General features: G+C 40.7%; 1 protein-coding gene across 2 annotated transcripts in view; it reads left to right on the forward strand.

The window, feature by feature from the left end:
- The window catches only part of SYNE1 (spectrin repeat containing nuclear envelope protein 1), a 475,430-nt gene that overhangs the window by 191,313 nt on the left and 261,430 nt on the right, over positions 1-22,687 (forward strand). For both annotated transcript variants that reach the window (XM_034765383.1, XM_034765382.1), the window contains exons 38-52: positions 932-1,098; positions 2,140-2,293; positions 2,586-3,214; positions 4,035-4,214; positions 8,050-8,200; positions 10,581-10,739; positions 12,014-12,196; positions 14,659-14,760; positions 15,534-15,737; positions 17,195-17,402; positions 17,968-18,080; positions 18,813-19,018; positions 19,949-20,104; positions 21,397-21,688; positions 22,160-22,332. In XM_034765383.1, coding sequence (XP_034621274.1) covers positions 932-1,098; positions 2,140-2,293; positions 2,586-3,214; positions 4,035-4,214; positions 8,050-8,200; positions 10,581-10,739; positions 12,014-12,196; positions 14,659-14,760; positions 15,534-15,737; positions 17,195-17,402; positions 17,968-18,080; positions 18,813-19,018; positions 19,949-20,104; positions 21,397-21,688; positions 22,160-22,332 — 3,077 coding nt within the window. The remainder of the gene's footprint in view (positions 1-931; positions 1,099-2,139; positions 2,294-2,585; positions 3,215-4,034; positions 4,215-8,049; positions 8,201-10,580; positions 10,740-12,013; positions 12,197-14,658; positions 14,761-15,533; positions 15,738-17,194; positions 17,403-17,967; positions 18,081-18,812; positions 19,019-19,948; positions 20,105-21,396; positions 21,689-22,159; positions 22,333-22,687) is intronic.

A 22,687-nucleotide genomic window follows, 5' to 3' on the forward strand; every position in this document is an offset into this window, starting at 1 on the left:
TTATTGATTCATTTATTATCATAGTGCCTAGGAGCCCCACTCAGGGACTAGGACCTCGGTGTGATAGGTGCTGTACAAAAGAAAAGATATTAGTGTTTATGAAAGTGCAGGCAAAATCGGAGGTGGGGGGGTTTAAGGAACATTTTTATTTTGCAATTAGTATATGCTGTTTCCTGGGGAAGAGTGCTACAGGATACCCTACCATCCACCAGAGACTGAGGGGCTTCAGGGTGAGTGCCACAGGATCTTCAGACTGCAGGGCTGTATTTTCTTTAGGTAATACACTTGTGTATTTTTTTATTGTATGAGAAGACTTTTCAGAGAGCAACGCTTGCAGGGATTTTGCATTCAGAATGGAAATGGTGATTTTGCAGCACTTCCACTGAGTTTTTGAATGTAAAATTTCACACAAGTCTAAAGCACTTTTCCCTCGTGAACAAATGCCCTGTGTTGTAGTGGACTAATGGGAAACATTTGGGCAAAAGCAGCTCTTTTTTACAAATCCAATGAAGACATAATTTAATTTCAGCACTGAAGAGAATGGAGAGGTTTTTCTATGTTCAGGCCAAAGTGTGATTTTTTTCACACAGCTCTAGCACTGGTGACAAGGACCAAATTCTGAGCTAGATTTTTCAGCCATTTACTGATGTGTGAGCACTTAATCTCACAAGCAGTTTCATTGTCTACTTGTTTGAATAAGTGCCCACAAACATGAGAAATGATTGCAAAGCTTTGCCCTTCAAGAGGTACTGAGCACTTGCTGAGTGTCTAGATGTTCTAAAAACCCTGAACACCTGTAAGGATTTGGTCATACCTGAGTCTTGACTGAGATTAGTGTGTTGGAGCTCCCCAGCTGACTACAGTCTGACATGTTTACTTACATACTATGATACCGTATTTACCCTAAAATGTGCAATCTACTGTTCCCCAGGATTTGCAAGCTGATATTACATCCCATGCTTCACTGTATACCAGCCTATTACAGTTAAATGAGTCACTGTTCACAACAGCTTCTGAAGAAAGCGTGAAAGCCATGAAACAAGAGTTCAACGAGCTGGATGGGAGATGGAAAGCTTTACCACAGACTGTTAGCAAGAGGTTTGTGTTTCAGGGTGTGTCTAACATGGTTTACATGCTCAAAAATAGTAATCAACAATGCAGATGAAGAATACCCTGCCCGAGTAACAGCTTTACAGTGTGACGCTGGAAATGTTAGGTTTTATGGGCCATATGCTCGCAAAAGTGGAGAGTATGGGAATCCAACAGATCCAGTATGCTGCCTCTGTGAAATCATTCTTCACCTTCTCCAGTGGAAGTGTTGAGGATCTTTGTGCTAGGAGGAGGGTGGGCAGGCAGTGGAGGTAGTATTGTCCCCACACAAATACCATAGAACTTCCTCATGTAAGTTAACATTGGCATTAACTTACCGTGCTTTCCTGCTCGGTACGATGGAACCTTCCTTTTGTGGGGAGGCCCAGGTCTAGCAGCTGGTGAGGGAGCCCTTACCATCTTGACCTCTGCAAGAACCATGCTGATAGCAGCTGTGAGTTAGAATCCACTCAGATATTCTTGTCTCCATGGATTCCTCAAGATCCAGATGGATCTCAAGTATCCCCTGATTTTGGAGCCTAAACATTTTACTTCTTCAGAGAAAATGCCAACTCTCTCGGGGCGAATATGTATGGAATTCTGCAAGGGAAATCTTGCAGCATTTCTTGTCCCCCTTCAGTCTTCTCCTGCATAGGAAATGATATAGCAGTTTTTTTTGTTTTTTTTTTAGTTTAGTCTGTAATGGCTTAATCTTGAGTACTCCTGTGAAAGGATGAGCATCTATCTGGATTGCTCAGCACCTTTCAGGATGGAGCCCAAAGTGCACTTGCTTGAAGTTACTTTAAACAGAATTGTTATATCTGAAAATTCAAGTTTAAGATCATGGGCCCACTCCTGCAACCTTTGCTCCCATGAGTCTTTCTTTCTTTCTTTCTTTCTTTCTTTCTTTCTTTCTTTCTTTCTTTCTTTCTTTCTTTCTCACCTGGAATGTATTTTAATACTGTCTAGTCAGCTGCAGTTTTGATTAATCAAAGTGACTCACTCACACTGAAAAGTTAACTTTTTATTTTTATACTTGATATCCTGTAGGATCAGTTTCCTTCAGTCTCTTGTTGCTGAACATGGGGAGTTTGATGAACTGCTGCTCAGTTTTTCAGAATGGATTAACCAGTTTCTTGGTGAATTGCAAAATACTTCTGAGATAAACACAGCTGATCAGCACCCAGCTGTATGCCGCAATCAGGTAAGCTATCCAGTTGAAATATTAAAAAATATAAAGAAAAGCATCCTATGCACAGTGCATTCCAAAGACCATGTAGCTAAAATTATGATGAAACTGCTTAACCTGTTGGAAATCTGATTGTCTGTAGTACACAGTTCACTTTTTTGATTGGGTTAATGCAAATCAGCAATGCAGCATTGTTCTTACTGGGTTCTATTTAGTGATAATCGTACTGATGAGCTTAATTTCTTTTGTCAAGACTTCTCTTTGAACCTTTGTATGGAAAATCAGTTTGTTTCCTTTCTTTCAAAAGGACCACTCTATGGAAGTGGAAAGCAAGAAACAGGAACTTCAAAGTCTGAGGGAACATGTAGAAAAGCTGTGTTCTTTTAGTCGCCCAGAGGAGCACCACATGCTACAGGGGAAGGCTGAAGACTGCATCCTGCTATTCCAGGAGGCCAGTCAAATAACCAGCCGAAGACAAGAGGCTCTGAATCAGCTTGGGGTGTTCCTAGAGTTACATGCTGCTGCATCAAGTGTGCTTCATCACCTGAGGCAGACAGTAGAGACTACTGGAAACATGGATAAGGCTAAATCGGAACTGCTGGAGAAAGAACTGAGGGATGTTGTTCAAGATATTAACAAATTAGCACCTGCAGCAATCACTTTGGATGGAGCCCTTACAAAAGCACAATATCATCTAAGACATGGAAGTTCTGAGCAGAGGTCATCCTGTAGGGCTATGGCTGATAATCTGTGCTTAGAACTGGAGTCAGTCCAAAATCTGTTGGGAACCAAACAGAGTGAAGCAGAAGCCCTTGGAGCCTTACAGAAGTCTTTCATGGAGCGTAAAGAACAGATGTTAAAGAGCATTGAAGATATTGAGGAAAGAGCTGACAAAGAAGGATTGAAGGAGCCAACACTTCAGGCACTACAACAAAGGTAAAACAAAAATATTAGGAAGTACTTGATCTTTGGTGCCTTTTTGTTTTTTTGCTTGTATTCCATAGTATTAGATGTTTTGATGACAGACTACTCCATAATCATTTTATTCCTTGGGTTAAATTCACTCCTGGGAAATCTAGGTCTCCAGTGGCAGAAAGTCTGCAAAGGAAAAGGTTGCAGTGGTGCAAGTTACACACAATCTGTGGAGCCAGCCAGCACAGTTCCAAAAGTGAGCAGTCTGGCAGAAGAGAGGGCATGGCAGATGCTCTGTTTCAGCACATCCCTCAGATCTCTTTCTCTGGAAAAGCAGATGGTGAAATCCCTGCCACTAAAAGTTGCTTTGTCCTGAGAGAATCCATACTGTAAAGTGACAGTACAAAAACTGCTAGCCCTTTCTTGGGGCACAGCTGCCTCCATTAGCACAGACATTGCAGATTGTGTATTCACAAATTAGCAAGGCATGAATGGAACCCATTAACTGTAATAAACTGTCAGATTATAAAGGAGACTGATTTAAAAGGGATTCTAAAATTCTAGAAGAATATTTCCAAGTACACTTTGTGTGAGAATTGAGGAGAGGGGGCGTATGCATGTATGGTTATAGAAACACAGAGGACTAGATTCTGATCTTAGTTTCACCAGCATCAGTCCAATGTAACTTCGTCTTCAGTAGAGTTGTCCCAGATTCACACTGTTACATCTAAAGTCAAAAACTGACCCTCAGACATATTTTATATACAATCTCTCTCTTTCTCGCTCTCATTTCATTTTCAGTGAAGCTAAGAAGTAAATGTGTATCCACTCTTTCAATTTGCAGATTAAAGATCTTTAACCAACTAGAGGATGAACTGAATTCATACCAGCATGAACTGCAGTGGTTGATGGACAAAGCAAAACAAATGGCCCAAAAGGATATAACATTAGCGCCTGAAATTGACAAAGAGATAAATCGTTTGGAAGCTACCTGGGAAGATACCAAGAAACTAATCCATGAAAAGTAAGTAGATTTTGGATATACTTAAAATGAAGGAGAATGAGTACCTTTCTTTTGGTAGAGGAGGAGAGCTTAGGTATTTGTATATTATTTCTTTTGCCACATCAACTCCAATATATAATAATACCACCTCGCAATCATATACTGTTTGATATCTTAAAAGCACTGTACAAACATGACATAATTGGGGGAAGGGATAGCTCAGTGGTTTGCGCATTGGCCTGCTAAACCCAGGGTTGTGAATTCAATCCTTGAGGGGGCCCCTTAGGGATCTGGGGCAAAATCAGTACTTGGTCCTGCTAGTGAAGGCAGGGGGCTGGACTCAATGACCTTTCAAGGTCCCTTCCAGTTCTAGGAGATAGGATATCTTAAATTAATAAATCCATATTAATTATGTGCTCTTTTGTGCTTTTCTGAACTTACCCTGTGGTTGGAAAGTTTGGAAATGTCCATTAAGACTACATGAATACTATATAATTAGAATGTACATAATGCACTGTTTCCCTGCATGCTACCTCTGCTACATGCCAATCTTCCACTGGCTTGAAACTACTCCTGAGCTTAAGTCTCCTCTATGTCTGCATGTAGCACCACCCTCTAGGCAGTCAGCCCAGCTCAAGATTGTTTTGAGTAAAATCATAACTCAAGCCATTTGTTAGATCAGAGGTGGGCAAACTAAGGCCCGCGGGCCACATGCGGCCTGTGGGACCATCCTGCCCAGCTAGTCCCTGGCCCCTCCCCTGCTGTCCCCTCTCCCCTGCAGCCTCAGCGCGACTCGACGCCTGCTCTGGGCGACGTGGTAAGGGGGTGTGGTATAGGGAGCGGGGGGGGGGGAAGGGGTTGGATAAGGGGCAGGGGATTCCGGGGGGTAGTCAGGGAGCAGGGAGTGGTTGGATAGGTGTGGGATTTGGGAAGGGGGGCTGTCAGAGGGCGGGGGTGTGGATAGGGGGCAGGGCAGTCAGGGGACAGGGAGCAGGGATGGTTGGATAGGGAGTGGGTTCCCGGGAGGGGGTGGTCAGGGGACAAGGAGCAGGTGGGGTTGGATGGGTTGGGGGTTCTGAGGGAGGCAGTCAGGGAGTGGATAGGGGGTGGGGGCCAGGCTGTTTGGGAAGGCACAGCCTTCCCTACCCGGACCACCATACAGTTTCGCAAACCCGATGTGGACCCCGGGCCAAAAAGTTTGCCCACCCTTTTGTTAGATAATACTCAGTAGGGCATAGTGGGGGTCTATCTGTCTATATAAGAATATAGTGATATATATTCTCTTGATATATATTCCAGTAATTTTTTCTCAGTCTTAACTGCATTTGCATTTGTTTGAAAAGAAAACTAACATTCTTTTAAGGTTTTTTTGCTTGTACATTTGTTTTTTTGCTGAAATAAGCGGTAGGCTCTTTCAAACATGACTCTGGGTTACACTATAAAATTCCTCTCTCTCCTTAGTACTGACACCCTTCAAATATTTGTATACATGCTGGCACTTAGCCAAGCTATGTGTATTTCACTTCTATAGATTTCATCCTCTGTCAGTCCCTTTATCCCAGTCACCACAGGTGTTATGTTCATTTGAATTCACTCTAGTTTCCCAATATCTATCTGGTAATGAGGTGTGCAGATCTGAACAAAGGGGAGGAGGAGGACTTAATTTACCAGGCTCTTATACCTATTCTGTCAAGGTCACTACCTGCTCCTCATCTTTATTTTATGTGCTGCAAAGGCATGGTTAAGGCAGCGGAAGCTCACTTTGTATGGGGGGATAGAGGTGAATAGTGAGATCTAAACACACAAAGCATTGTATTAAACCTGGGGAGTGGGAGGAAGTCAGCATGGCTGATCGACATGGGGAGTGGGAAGAGTCAGGGACAGTGGGGGAGGTCGGGGTTTGAGGAATAGGAAGGGGAGTCAGGGTGGGTGCTCTGTATGGGGAGTGAGGAGAGCTACAAAGACTTGGGGTCCTTTGGGAGGGGGCAGCCAGCTCCAGTTTTGGGAGGGGTTCTGGAGGTTTGCATCTCTCTCGCTGGGGTAGCTGCTCCCAACCTGAACATCCCAGTTCCTGCCTGCTCCCGCTATGACAGCTGCTCTGGGTCCTGCTCTCACCTCCACTCCCAGAAGCCGTGGAGCCCCACTCAGCCTGAGTGCATAAAACAACTCACTTAAGAATGACACACGGAAATGGAAATATAGATCAGCATCCACAGTATTTCCATTGTGGAGGCACTAGCCCCAGTGCCCCCCAGTTCCTCAGATGTCTTGGAGGCCAGACATAAGCGCCTGGGAACTGAAGATACCATACGTATATAAAGCCATACCTGCTTGCTTAATAATAAATAATAATTATTAATAGCACGTACATGTTCAAAGCAATGAAAAGACATTACCTAACTAATCCACATAATATCCCTTTGTGGAAGTATATTTATCCCTATTTTACATATGGGGAAATTGAGTCAGAACAGCAAAATGACCTACGCAGGGACACACAAAACAGCAAGTCAGAGGTAGAGCCAAGAATAAAACATGCAGTTTTAAGAGTTATGTAACTGGGTTATTTAGCTCCCTTTAACTCACCCAGCTACAGCCCAGCTATGGCAGTGAAGAAGAATGATTTGGTGGCTCGGGCACTAGACTGGGACTCAGGAGACCTGGGTTGAATTCCCTGTTGTGTCAGACTTGCTATATGGGAAGTCATTAGTCACTGAGTGCCTGAGCTCTCCATCTGTACAATGGAGATAACAGCACTTCCCTATCTCACAGGGGTGTTGTGAAGATGAATACAGTAAAGACTATGAGTTGCTCAGATACTATGGTAGTGGGAACCATATAAGTACCTGAAAGTCAGTTTCATAGTGAGTCTTTCTGACCTGAAGAAATTTAATTTTAACTTTCGTTTTTTTAACAAATATAATTATTTATTTTAAGCTGTTTTCCTGTAAGCCAGTGGGAATCTTGCTGTGCATGGTTATTTCTCTGGTGTGCTCCTGAGAAGGAGATGAACTCAGAAATGACCGACGTTCACACTTGGCCATCTGTGACTCTCAAATTCCTTTTGTCAATGGAACACTGTTTATAACAAAGTACATTATATAAAGAAAATATGGGCTTTCTGTTCTGTCTCACTCCTCCTCGTGAAGAGCTTGAATTGGTTGAAAACTTCTATTGAACCTGAAGTTCCCTGTCTAGGCAGGGAAATCCAAAATAAAATCATAAGATCTGGCTTCAGCAGCAAACTGTTCCCTTTTCCAGGTGAATGGTCTCAAGCCAGCGGGGTTTGAAACAATATTTTAAACTTAAGAAAGAAAATATTTTGACTGAAAAATCAGCGACGCCGGACAGGTCTCCCTCTTCTTCAGCCTTCATTTCTACTTTTTCCTTTTTAACCAAGAAGCTTGAAATCCTTCACTGAATTTAATTTAGTTGATACAAGAGGTTGAAAATGCACAATCAGAAGCCAGCTACATGGCACTGTGGTTTTCAGACACCATGTTCCAGTAAGTAAGACACTGAACTGGAAATCAAGAAACCTGGGTTGTACTACCAGCTCTGACATGCTGTGTAGCCTTTGGCAAGTCACTTTGCTCAGATACCCCGCCTGTACAATAGCAGTGAGAGACCCTTCCTTTGTGAAGTGCTTTGAGATTGATGAATCAAGAGTGCTGTATAAGTGATAAGGATGATTATGTACATAACCACATAGATCCTGCTGCTTTAACATTCTAACCTGATTCCCCTGGGCCACTCCGGGGGAAGTTCTCCCTGACAAATGCCTGTGTCACATCCCCTGGATTCACAAATGTCAGAATGAACACCATTCTTTCAACACAGCTATTTTCCATTACAGACAGGAGCAGTGCCGCGTCCTGGTTGATTTGATGAAAGAATATCAGAGTTTGAAATCGGCAGTAACTAAAGTCATAGAGAATGGTGACAATGTGACTATGACCAAATCCATTTTGAAGGATCAGGAGGATATCAGAAGAGCTTTATCAAAGGTAATTCCAATATTTTCATTTAAAAATAACTGAATGGATCTTCGGTTTCAACAAATTTGGTGAATCATTTCTTTTTGTGTTTGACGAGAAGTTGGTCTGATCCTTGCTTAAAGTTCCTTGCAGTATTGGGGGCCAAATCATCTCCCTCTGAAATCAATGGTAAATCTCCCATTGGCTTTGATGGGGGAAGAATCTGGCCATTAGTGTGCACTCTGCACATTTTGCAGGGAAACCTTTCAATTTCAATCTCCTTTTCTATTGTTTTAAGTATATTGTACATTCCTTTAGTGATTTTAAATGTACATTTGTATTCAAGGAGAAGCTGTGCATAGATACTGGAGATGGATACTCTACTCAAAGGCACTGAGAAAGAAAATGCCTAACATGTTTCTAATGCTTTACCATAATAACCTCTTGGATGATTTTTGTTCATCTGAAAACAAAATGAAAGGACAAGCCAATAACTGAACTTCAGTCTCTTCCATGACAGTAAATGGCACTGATGCTGCAACATCAGCAAATTAGCCTCTGCTTCTGAAACATGACACATTCTCTGTCTCCTTCCCCCAGCAATGGGATTAGTTCATAGGTGCCCACTCCAGGGCTGGAGCACACCTGGGGAAAAAATGGTGGGTGCTGAGCATCCAGCGGCAGCCCTCCTATCAGCTCCCCCCACCCACCCCCAGCGCCTCCTGCCCGCTGGTGAGCCCCGTGGAGCAGCACCTCTCCCTCCCTCCCCCCCCACCCACCCCCAGCGCTTCCCGCCCGCTGGTGAGCCCCGTGGAGCAGCACCTCTCCCTCCCTCCCACCCACCATGAACGGCTGTTTTGTGGTGTGCAAGAAGCTGGGAGGGAGGGGGAGGAGCAAGAACGCGGTACTCTCGAGGGAGGAATTGGGTGGGAAGGGGTGGGGTGGAGTGGGAAAAGGCGGGGTGGGTGAGGGCTTGTGTGGAGGGGGGACGGAGCCTGGGTCAGAACCGGGGATCAGAAGACGGTGCCTGTGGATTAGTTTATCCAAAGTGGTTACTTTGATACAGTACTGGACACGGAAAAGTGTCAAGGACTTTGGTTCCCTATATTCCATACACTTCATGAATTACATTTATTACATTTCCAAGTTCTGCTGGCCTGAAGTCACTCTTAAGACTCAACCCGCCTTGAGAGTAAGTTTTGAGTTAAACTCTCTCCATTCATTAGAAAGTGTTAATGTTGATGGGAAGCCTGTAGTGGGTTTATTGCAAAATCCTCATTAATATTCAGTAGTCAGCACCATAAAACACACAGTATTAAAACATGTCTCTTTATGGGCTATGTTTTATAAAAATCATAATATCTGGAATTATAATTCAGATAATCATCCTGTTAAAGTGAAGTTCTCTGAATTATAACTTCACAAACTGTTGCATAGAAGACTTTTAGTCCATAATGCTATAATGTCTGTTTTACACAGGGTTTCTTTTATTTCTATTTAGTTTATTTTGATGTTGCTGGTAACATTTTTTAATATAAGCCTTATGACAGTGACCTCCTGACAACATTGGCCAAAAGAACATATGCAGGAGTTTGCAAGATCCCTCATACAGCCATGCCAGCATGTGTCAACCCTCACTTGCAGCACATTCTGCATGCACGTCTGTCTGAGGCTCTCAAAGCACTTTTCAAACATTAGTGAATTATGCTGCATGACTGTTATGTGTTTCTGTTATCCCCATTTTGCAGGTGGGAAAATGGCGGCTTGGAAAGTTTGTAAATTATTAGCCCAAGGTCCCACAGCAAGTTATTGCAGAGTGGGAAAACAACCCAGGTCTTGTTACTCCCACTCAGATTTTATGGCCAGAAGGGACCATCATGATCATCTAGTTCAATGGTTCTCAAACTTTTGTATTGTGACCCCTTCCACACAGCAAACCTATGAGTGCGACCCCCCCCTTATAAATTAAAAATACTTTTTTGTATTTAACACTATTATAAATGCTGGAGGTGAAGTGGGATTTGGGGGTGGAGGCTGACAGCTCGGGACCCCCCACATAATAACCTTGCGACCCCCAGTTTGAGAACCCCTGATCTAGTCTGACCTTCTGCTCATCACAGCCACAGAACCTCACCGACTCAGTCCTGTAATAGGCCCATAACCTATTATTGCATAACCACTCATGTACTTTAACTGTCAGAACATTATTTTCTTATTCCACTTATTCCAAGAACTACAGATTGCCTTGTCTTTAGTGACATCGACAACTGTTAGTAAGAAACTAGAATAACTATAAAACACATTCCATATGTTCAGTGACTTTAGGTCTCTAGAGGTGGATGGCTGGGGAGCTGAATTTTTATTTATTTATTTATGACTGTATTAAACAAGCAAACATTTATGTTTACAGCATGAAGCTGTCAAGAATGAACTAAATGACAGACAGAAAGAGCTGGATGCCTTCACTAATAAAGGAAAACACTTGCTAGCAGAGCTGAAGAGAATTCATAACTGTGATCCCATGCTGGTGAAAACAGATATGAACAGTACTGTGGACAAATGGCTGGATGTAAGGACAATGAATGATGTTTTCCTTATACGGCAGACTCAGTTTACAGTCCGAGAATACGTTGCAATGTGTGTGCTTCTCTTAGGAACTGAAAATACTTTTTTTTTTTTTTAACTAAAGGTGACTTTGGAATAAATCTCAGAGGGCTAAATCATAAATATTTTGGGATTGGTTTGTACCTACACTATGTGCTCATAGAAATATATATCAGGTACATTTGCTAGATTTAAAAAAAGGCATTTTTTGAGAAACTGACTATTTGGATGTAATTTACTATAAACCAGACCAGTGCACACTTCTGTTGGTGTCTGAAATACAGGTATGTGTAAATTTGGACCAGATCCTCGTCTGCTGTAAATCAGTGACGCTTCTTTAAAGTCAATGCAGGTACACTGATTTACACCAACTGAGTATGTGGCCCATCGTATATTACAAAACATAATATTTTACGATTTCATATCTATAGAACTTTATTTGCAAATCCCTTTATGGTTTGAAATCCTTCTGAAGCTCTTAGTGAGCTGCTCTTTTCTGTTCTTGTACCATACATTTGGGGTTTGCTCAGATGAGAAATTCCTTAGCGTGCATGATGAACTGCTCCCTACTTACCTCCTGACCCCAGGTTAGTTGCAAGCCTCATGAGTTTTGAAAAACGCAGCCTATTTAGCTGAGACTGCTAAGCCATTTGAGGTCCCTAGATGGGTTTAAGCAGAGGTATGATGCTTATTTGAAGTCAAAGAAGGGAAACCGGGAAGGAGAGAGAGAGAGAGAGAGAGAGAGAGAGAGAGTGTGTGTGTGTGTGTGTGTAGGGGGAGTGTATGTATGCAGAGAGTTAATCTAAAAGAAGGTTCATGTTTGGTTTGAGACTTGGATTTTTTTGGACCCATTTCATCCCTCACTACTAATGAACTAGTTTTGATGCATCAAAATTGGCTCTAAGGTGAATTTTCAGTGTTTGGTGGGATCCTAGCAATATAACACATTTTAAAGTCAATGAACATTTGTTCAGCTAATTCCACTTGCGACTCTTTTCCTAGTCAAAGTATACACATTCAGAGGCATCAGCATGTAGTGGTTTATGTCAGTTTTACCATAAATAAACCTGAAATGCAGATAATAGTCTTGCTGTTCTGAATGTGTTTCTGTTTGTAAAATAAGAGACCCGAGGTTAGGTTTTCCAGTTGTTTCTGAGCTACTTTTCTTGCAATTAGATCAAGCTTAAAGAAATGTGAAATTAATTATTAAGGATATTGATGTCTGTCCCTCTCCAACAGGTGTCAGAGAGGACTGAAGACAATATAGAAAAGTTGAGTGTAAGCGTGTCTCTGTGGGATGATGTGCTCACCATTGGAGATGAAATTGATGCATGGTGCAGTAATGCCATCTCTCAATTGAATGAAGGTATCAGCAACCTGAACAGCAGCCAGAAAATGGAGGCCTTCCTGAAGGAATTTCAGGTGCTTACCAACAAAAATGATACAAATGTTTGAAATGCTTTAATTCAGAGTCTCAGCTGGTGTAAATCAGCATAGCTTCACAGAAGTAAGTGAAATTATGCCGATATACATCAGCCGAGAATCTGGCTTTTTTTGTTCTTGATCTTTTGTTCAGTTACACTATTACCAAACCTAGCAACCCATTAGGGAGAATGTAAAAATCTAGTAGCTATATCCCACCCTCTTTTTGAGACTGTCTGTTAGTATCAGAACTAATACTGGCATTAAACTGCATTTAACTCCATCATTATCTTTCTTATAACCACGCCTCCTTATATGAGGCTTGTCAAAAAATTAAGGATGGGATTTTGAGACAGTCAGCATTGGCTTTACTCTAGTCCCATTGGAGCTGATGGGAGTTTTACCATTAACTTCAATAGAAATAGAGTTAGGTCAATGATGAGCACTTTTGAAAATCCCAATTTAAAAGTCAGACGTTCCTGTAGATACAATGAAGGTGATATGGTGTGCTGAAAGGTAAAGGGCAAATTATTTGGGCCTGGTTTGATTTCACCCAATATGTTCAGAAACTAATTTAGTAAAATAAGAGCAAGCCCACCTATGTGGACACTCTTAAATTGGTTTAAGAGTGCCTTATATCCCTTTTGCTGTTGATTCCATGCAGCACCCTTTCTTGCAAGTCTCACTCCATGGTAAATCTCTCTGCATATCTGGAATGTTTCAAACTATGGCTTAGTCACACAGCAGGTGGTGGATCCAGTGTTGAAGTTCACTAGTACTTCATTTCTGTGACACTATGATTACTCTGTATTAACAATAATTACAGCAGATTCGCATTCATTAATAATACTCTAATGCATTACTTTGGCTTTTGTCTAGAATGGGCTGTTAAATAAGAGTTGATTTAATACATTAGACCAGAGATTCCCAAATTCTGGTATGTGACCATTGGTGGTATGTGAGCTTGATGGTCCATCAGTTCACTTCTCGACAATTTTCTAAGAAGGTGGGATGTGAACCAATAAAGTTTGAGAGCCACTATATTAGACTCTAAATCCTAGAAAAGTGAAGGAGCTGTAGTACTACAGCACTCCCTTGCTATGGGTATTTATGAAAATAGTGTTGTGTCAAAAATATACAGCAGGTCCATTGTAGAATGGGCTTCTTCTACTTCTTCTGGAATTAATTTAAAAAAGTGATCGTAAATTAAACAGATAATGAGTTTGTATTAGTAATACAGGTAAATAGTATGAAATGCTTCAAAGGGAACATATTTGCTTTGATTACATTAAAACTGTATTCCATTGTCTCCATTTCTCACTGGGACCAGCCAAACAAACCGGTGTTAAACAGTTTGGTTTTGCATAGAACCAGACTGTGTCCAGGCCTCAGGTGTGCAAGGGACAGACTGAGCTCAAGAACTGTACAGGAGTTGATTACAGTGGATGTCTTTACACTCAGGGACTGCAAGAATTCTGCACAGCTACCACTACTCTGCATTGGCTTCTGCAAAGGAATGAGCAGAGCTGTAGCCCATTAGCCCCCCTACCCCCCGCCATCTGGACCAGCCAATAGAAAAGTCTCAGCACAGAGAGAAGCACACACTGCCCCTACTTTGCAAGTGCCACAGCATCTGCATGTCTCAGGAGCTCTGGAAGGCATTGTGCATCCCTGAAGCACAATGCATCCTGGAATTTTTGCTGAGGTGGTTCTGCACCACATTAATGCCACAATTTAGCCCTTAATGTACCTCTTCTAATCAATGAGATCTGTATTAATTTAATGTTCCCTGCAATAGCATGCATATTTGTATCAGAAATTTGTTTAGTATTTCAGATCTCAGGAAGCTACAAAGTGAAAGTTATGAGCTTTCTCTGTAATGTTTAACAAATAAAATGTTTCTCTAGAATTTTCATTGAAATATATACAGTAAACTAGAGATCCTGACATGTCAGTGAATAAAGGGCAGTAGTCATATTACAACTCTTTTCAACACAGAATTTAGTTCTACATTTGACTTTTTTTCAGAGCTTAGTAATAAAAAACAGAGGGTTGTGCACTATACTCTGCATTCCATTAAGTGGAGCCTAATGACCATAGTAAATTTTTCCAGTCTCATAAACAAAGACATTCCCATTTTTACTGAGCCACTTTTCAGAGACTCAAGCTGTTAAACATTTTAAACTCTAAAATGATCTGTGTGTGGTTTTTTAGTGAAGAGGAAAATTTCTGAACTTAATATACAAAAGGAAAGAAGTGAAGTATTTTTGTGAGACAAGGAAACCAAGGGATAATGATGTTTAACTTCGTTTGAATAGCAAAACTTCTTTCTTTCTTTCTTTCTTTCTTTCTTTCTTTCTTTCTTTCTTTCTTTCTTTCTTTCTATTTATTGAGCACCTACCAATAGCTTCATTCAGCTCTTTATGATCAGTATAAAATATTTATTACATTCTGTTTTACAGTCTGAAGTTTTAAATAAAGGACAGAAGTTGGAGCAGCTTAGTTCAAAAGTTTCAGATCTCAAAGAACTGACCAATAGTCAAGAGTCAACTGCAGATCTTCAGGTAAGAGTTAGGTGTCACTCATCACAATCTGTATCCTTCTGAAATTGTGCCCCTTCTATAGCCTTTGTCTATTGGGGGGGGCATATTACACTTGCTCTTATTCTGATAATTTTTCTTCCTATTGAGAGAGTTCTCAATTAGTTATTGACATTGTTTCTGAACAAAATACTGTAGAATACAGAGGGGTTGAAGTTTTATAAGCACTTGCCACCATCTGAATTTAGAGATAGCTTCTTATTTGAAAGGTAATGTTGCACTGGAGCATAATTATGTTGGCCTACTTTACAAAACCAAGAAACAGCACATTGGATTAGAATCAGTGCATCAAACTAATTATTATTAGAAATTGGCCAAAACAGGAACTTTGAATCCCCATTTACTGTTTTTTTATTATTATTATTATTTTAGAGGTCTGATTCAGATGAAGACTCATTTTGTTTAATGACTCCAGTGTTGAATCTGCAGAGAGGGAGACTAACTTTTTAATTTTCTCAGAGTTGGATAGCCATTCATTCAGGGTTAAATTTTGGCTCTACTGAAGTCAATGACAAAACTTCCATTGACTTCAGTGGAGCCAGGATTTCACCCTCAGAGTCTGCCATTTTCATTTACTTTAAATATTTGTATCCATTCACATAAAAAAGAAAAAAAAGGGCCTTACATCCCACTTTCCCTTTTTTCCATTTGTTATACCACGTGAACTGCCCATCAGTTATAATACTAGGCCCAAGTGATTCACTGTAGTGCTATAATGTATGAAATTTTGGTTTTAGTTCCTAGAAGCAGATTTAAGGCAAAAACTGGAACATGCCAAAGAAATGTCTGAGACAGCAAAAGAGACACTGGAAGATTTCAGTGCTCAGAAGATGCAGTTACTAAAGTTTATAGATCACATGACAGACTGGCTCACAAAAGTAGAAGAATCTCTGTTAAACTGTGCTTGTAACCAAGATCCCAAGAGTTTAGGTAAAGTGAAGGTAAGTGTTACAGAAGATATACTTTCCATTGCATAGTGGGTCCTGTATTTAATTCTAGCATTGTTTTATGTGATTGGTCATAATGACAGTCAATTTATTAAAATGTACATGTTAATTTTCATCTGATCAGATTAAAACTATCTATTTTTATACTTTAGGATATCAATGAAGAACACACTGTCATATTTTTAAAGAAGAACGGCATTTCTGATCTTCATTTTTTCTCATTGTATTGCAAAGCTTTTGGAGAAATGAAATGAATAGCAGTCTTTTTTATTGTGACAGGAACTAATGTTGTTTCATCTAACTGTTTTCAGGCATTGCTTTAGAATGTTTGCTATCCTGTTTTTTGCTCTTCTAATTGTTGTGAATTTGGAGCTCATGCAATTAAGGGCTAATAGCTCTGATAGAACTCAGCATAATATTAGGTTCTACCCTAATGCACCTCAGTTGTCACCTACAGCAGCTCCTCTATCTAAATCCTAGACTCTTTGTGAATACTGACTACCACACATGGCCATATTGTGACAAAAAGCATGGAGGTTTTTGTGGTGTAAATAAATGGCAATTCTGATGAAACAGCCACTCTCAACTTTAGTTTTGATATAAATTTAGCTTTGTATGCTGTTCCCCAGATGGATAAAGGCAATGCTAATGATCCTCCCACTCTCTCCCAAACTCCCAACTCACATTGCTTTCCTAAGCTACCTTTGAACTGGGCAGAAAAATGCCGACAAAACATTTTTTTTTTTGCTGGAATTTGCCAATTTGTCAAAATAGAAATGTTTTCCAGAGATGGTTTGATTTTTATAAAGTTCTGATGGGACACAGGCTGGGGCCAGTGAAACCCTGTCAGCCAGGCAGGTTTTGATCAGTAACTGATCTGCTTTTCTGCCAGCTTGCCCATCTGGCTCTTCAGTAGCTAGAGTCAGAGACTCCAGTGCTTCCAGAGTCCACGGCTCTGGGGCTGCCCACCGGATGGACTGCCCTGGAGCTGGGGCTCCATCTCATTTAATGGAAAATGTCCAAAAAAATTGTTCCAAAGCAGAATGAAACCAAGTTTAGAAATATCAAAATCCTCCATTAATGGAATTATCTTTCTCCACACAGCTCTATTGTACCCCAAATGAACCCTCACTGTTGACTGCAAATAAACATTATTTTCAGTTGTGCTTTAAAAAAATATATTTTTAAAAAATGACAGTAGTGATTGCTAAAAAGAGCTATTTTTCTGTGCTGATTTGAGATTCTCTAGGAGCCAGTTGGGAAATATCAGGAAATTGTATAATCTAGTACCCTGTTCCTCAATTCCTTCCACAAATTCCTTGCTGCAGAGTGCTCTTGGTAACTGCAACAAGTGGCTGGATGAAGGGCAGAGGAGTAGGAAAGTAGAGGAAATAGGCAGCTGTTTTGTTTAGCTGGGCGTGTCGCACTGACAATGCAATCTTATCCTTTAGGAAACACAAAAAGAGCTTCAGCTCCAGCAGAGCAGCATCGATTCGACTCAGGAGAACCTCAATAGCCTGTGCCGCAAGTACCACACAGTGGAACTGGAGACTCTGGCTTGCACTGTCACTTCACTGATACAGAAGTATGAAGCTGTGACCCAACTGTGTTCCAGAACGCAGGCCAGCATGCAGGAGTCCCTGGAGAAACACGTCCTCAGTGAGTCTGAGTGCTTGTTAAGATGAGCTGTTAGACCACAGCCATGAATCAGACTGCCTCAGAAGAGTCTGCCAGAGAGTGTTGGTGGAAAGTTTCCGTTGACATCATTTACAGTGACACTCTTGTTCTTGTATAGAGGCTTTCATAAAAGTGCTTTCACCAAATGCTAGTTTCAATCTCTGTTGCAAACTGAAGGGTTTACAAAAACAAAATTCAACCTCATTTAATACACACAGTCCTCATGACAGGAGTTCCAATTCAGCCTTTTCTGATGAAATCCTCCTGTGTTTCTCATCTTCCACTTAGTCCCATTATAATCCCCCTTGTTATAAAACATCTCTTTATAGCACACAAATGCTCTATATAGTCTATCACCAAGGCCAGTCTTATGGTGCCTGATGCAAAGGCCACTGAAGTCAATAAGAGTCTTTCCTTTAGCTCCAACAGGCTTTGGATCAGGCCCCCAATGAGGGATGATAAGATATTTGCACTGGTATTTTGGATTGTACAAGCGTAAAACGCCTTTTTTGGAAACTTGTTCATATCTTCGGTTTCTTTTTAAAAGCTTCGATGCAGGAATTCCAGGAGTGGTTTTCTGGGATGAAGGAAGCAGTAAAAGAGTCGTCTGATAGGTCTGGGGACAGCAAAGCCATAGAAGCAAAGCTACATGATTTGCAGGTAGAGTTATCAAATCAAGAGGTGATAATTAGCTACTTTTGGCAATTTGCATCCATGTCTTACCTAATTTACATCTACAGAAATCTGATAAATACATTTTTTCTAGAAAGAAAATATAAAAATGGATCCAAATAGCAATAAATTACTGTACCACATCCAAAAGATGTCAACCAAATGTATTTCAGCTTGTGGGATTTTTTGTTCTGTTAAAACTCTTCTTGCTTCCTGTCTGCAAATTTCTATATCCTATTTTCTCCTTTGTCTCTGTCTTCCTCTCACTCTGTCCCTTATCCCTTTCCTATCTTTCCCTACAATATCTTTCTTTCTTCTTCCCACTCCTTCACACTTTATTGCTCACTGCCTTATTGACATGATATATACAATGATATGATATATTAGGACTTCCTTGATCTGATCTGTCATGGAAAAGAGTGCAAACAGGGCAAACGCTGCTCCAATTCTTGTAAATAACCGTAATCCCTAAAATGTCTGCCCATAGTCTTGGAGATTACATAAAACAAGCAGAGAGGGCTGGGTATGTATTGGGAACAGATGGGAATTGTCCATTCCATCCATCATAGATTTTAATAAAATGGTCCACTTGTAATCAGTTCCACTACTAGACATTGGCTCTGAACTTCTTAGAGAAGTCTGGCCATCCCTAGTGTATACAGTGCTTCCTTAGCTATTGGCTAATCCTGCTTGTTTAATCTGTACTTTTTTCTCGCACAGAGAGTGTTGGACTCGATTAGTGAGGGACAGAACAAACTAGATGCTGTCTCCAAGCAAGGAGAAAATGTGTATGCTTATTTACCCAAACCAGTTGTGAGCAGTATCCAGGAGCAGATAGCAAAGTCACACCAAGACTTCCAGGGGTTCCTGAAACAATGCCTGAAAGATAAAGAGGCTCTGGAAGACTGTGCCTTAGAACTGGGAAGGTGGGTTATTTCAGTAGAACCAGATGCGCTGCAGAACTTTATTATAAAATGGCTTGGAGGTGGGGCAGTACAGTGGATGCTAAAATTTTCAGACTGTGAGGATATAGATGATGATTTGAGATTAAAACTTGCAGTTAAAGAAGTAATAACTATGGACCGGTTCACCCCCTCCTCTGGAGAGAAGTTCAGAGATTCATCTCTGTGCTAATAATTTTGGGGAAACAATTGGGCTCTGTATGTTAGATTAAACAAACTCAAAAGCCAAAGGCTCTAAGGTATTTATTAGCTCAGAATATGTTTACTGCTAATGTAACAGGAATAGTATTAATGGGTAGTTGGATGAAACAGCAAGATGAGATCAGATGGAAATTTCGTGTGTGCCTGCATGTGCATTGAAGTAAGATTTTCAGAAAAGGGAAACTAAAGTAGACTCCTAAATCCATGGCCTTATTTTTCAGAAATGCTGATCATACAGAAACTCCTATTAACCTCAGTGGGATCTGTTGGGTGCACAATACTTTTTAAAATCTGATCACTTGTTTATGTGCCTAAGTTTGATTTTAAGAGCCTAATTTTAGACATCTTTTAAAAAAAACAAAAACAAACTTGGTTTAAATTTTAATTACAAGCAAGATTTGGAGAGACTTTGTTTTAGCCTCTTTTTCTTTACTGAATATGGTAATAAATACAAGCATTGTCACTTTAAATTTTGGAATGATCTCGCTGAACATTTTTAGAGCCTTGCTGAGTATTTTTAGATTAGTAGTCACTGCAGAAGTATGCTGTGTGTGGAGCTCTCATTCACTAAAAGTTAAAGTGGTATCCAGCCTGCTTTTCTGCTCTACTGGGTATGCATTATACTGTATAAACTCAATAGTATCTTTGCACACCTAGGAATTGCTTTTAAAGGGATACTTTTCTGTTCTGTAGCTTTGAGGATCAGCACAAGAAACTGACCCTGTGGATCCATGAAATGGAGGAAAGGATAAGTACTGAAGCACTAGGAGAGAGCAAACAGCACATCCCAGAGAAGAAAAATGAGGTGCAGAAAGTGGAAAATTTTCTTGAAGAGTTACTGGCTGCAAGGTATAAAAACACGTTTTCTAATGTCCTGTTGCCACTGTTCTTTAATTCTTCTGTTCAGCCATAGTTAAATGAACTGACTGGGTAGTATATGAGAGAGGTGCTGGAGGATGCAGTTTGTCAAAGGAACAGCTTACAAGAGGCTGCGTCCAAACAGCTCCAGACTTTGGGGAAATTTGAATTTGAATATGGATCCAAACTTAATGGCTTAGGCTCATTTCTATTAAGGGGAAGTTGAAGTAACTTTGTTAGTAAAGATGATCTGCACAGCACTACAGCACAGCACCCTCAGCTTTAGCAATATGGTTTAGATGTCCCCCAAAAGTCACACTGATAGTAATAGTTATCACATTGTCCATTTAAAAACTTTTGTTTTCTTGCTTTGCCCCCTGGTATCCAGTTCCACTTGGATTGCACGCTCATATGCTGACCTCCAAGCACTGTGCCCATGAAACTCTCAGCCATGGAATCCTACTTGAGTTGGGAATCAGCTAGTGGACGAGGTAATTGCCATTTTTAGTATACTGTGTAGTAGTGCAAATATTTTATAGTTTGTTGGAAAAGGAAGAAAAAAAATATTATTCAATTGTTTTGCTAAACTTCACAGTATACTAAAAGAAGGTACTTACACGATCCTCATCCATCCATTCCAGGGCTGTTCCAGCACGGTTTTTGTCTGATGTGACTTCAGCATAGTACATACAGGAACAAGAGGGAGGATAATCCAGGGGTATTAGTTTAGGACTTGGGAGACCTGGGTTCAGTTTTCTGTTCTGTACAGACTTCCCATGTGACCTTGGGCAAGTCACTTAGCTCTGGTTTCCTGTGTCTTGGTTTCCCCGGTCGTTAAATGGGGATAATGATACTTCCCTACCTCGCAGGTTGTGAAGTGCTCTGATACTACTGTAATGGGAGTCAGATAAATATTTAAGATAGATTACATGTTGGAGAGGGAATTGGCAATATCAGTAGAGGTGGATGTCATGGGAAATAAAATTAGAACGCACTGATCGCTGCTTTTAGCTTGATTACTGTTGCCACCAAACAGTTATTGTTAAAGCAAGAGTGTAGGCCCTCATTAAGGTTATTTATGTTACTTTAAATCAATATATGAGTTTCATATTATACACTCAAATTTGGCTTTGTTCAAATAACTTTTCTAGCAACTATGAGTTGTCTGACTGCAGTCAAACTTGGTTATGCTGGCAGCATTAAGTAATTTTCCATCCTCACTATGGCAATAACAGTTCACGTGGTTTCTAAAATTAATTGTCAATCCCAAATCTTTCTTTTAGAGAATCCTTTGCTAAACTTTCCCAGAGGGCTCAAGCTTTAAATGAAGAAGGACATGGTGCTGGGAGGGAAGTACGTCTGGCTTCGCAAAACCTCACCAGCTATCAAAACCTAGTCAAAACTGTCAAGGAGAAGTTGCGAACATGTCAGGTTGCCCTCCAGGAGCATCAAGCCTTGGAGGAAGCACTGCAGAGTATGTGGTCCTGGGTGAAAGATGTTCAAGATAAGCTGGCTTCTGCAAAGAGCACTGTCGGCAGCAAAGCCACATTAGAGAGGCGGCTGATGCAAATTCAGGTAAAGCACAGGGCTACATGAGCTAGCACATCAGGTCAAAATTGCATTAGAGTTTAATTCATGGAAACAGAGGGATTTTTCCTGCCACAGTCATACAACTTGAGGGCATAGCTATTCATTAGCTGCTGCAAAATAGGTAAATGCCATAGGAGGCACCAGGTGACACTTATATGGCTTTATGCTTTGCTGCTACAGAACTTCTGCATAAATATAAATAGAGAGACAAGATGGGCGAGGTAATATTTTTCATTGGACCAACTTTTCTTGGTGAAGGAAGCAAGCTTTTGACATAGAGGCAGTCCTGAGAAAGCATGGTCCAGGTTGACTAGGGATGCACAGAAGTATGGTGCAGAAGGGGTAAATGAACTAAATGACAATGGTGAATATTGCTAGAGGAGTAACAACTTGGAGGTTTCCTTTATGTTTGCTGGATGGTTGGATTTGACACATGTGATCCTTTTTGCTGCACAGGAGATCCTTTTAATGAAAGGTGAAGGTGAAGTTAAATTGAACATGGCCATTGGTAAAGGTGAACAAGCCCTTAGAAGCAGTAATGAGGAAGGGCAGAAGATGATACAGACCCAACTACAAACGTTAAAGGATGTATGGAATGATATCATCAACACTTCAATGAGCTATCAGAGGTAAACTCACTGTATTTCTCTTTAAACATAGGGCCAGATTCTGACATCCTTTCTCCCAGTGATGAGTACCTTACACTGCAAGTAGTTCCACTGATGACTACTTGAAATGTAATGTGCTCCTCGAAGTAAGTAATGCTGGCAGAATCTGGCCCAGAATGAAATGTAATTTAGAAGTGCTTATCTGAGAAAAAAATACGGAGAAAGACAATGTGGTGATTCCTCTGCTTGAGTTCAGAGTTCAGTGTAAACTGAACTGGTCAGAAGGTTGAAAAAGCTACTAGGGGGGAAGCTGTTCTAGACTTGATTTTAACAAATAGGGAGGAACTTGTTGAGAATTTGAAAGTAGAAGGCAGCT

Source organism: Trachemys scripta, chromosome 3 (assembly GCF_013100865.1).
Source record: "Trachemys scripta elegans isolate TJP31775 chromosome 3, CAS_Tse_1.0, whole genome shotgun sequence".
Lineage (NCBI taxonomy): Eukaryota > Metazoa > Chordata > Testudines > Emydidae > Trachemys > Trachemys scripta.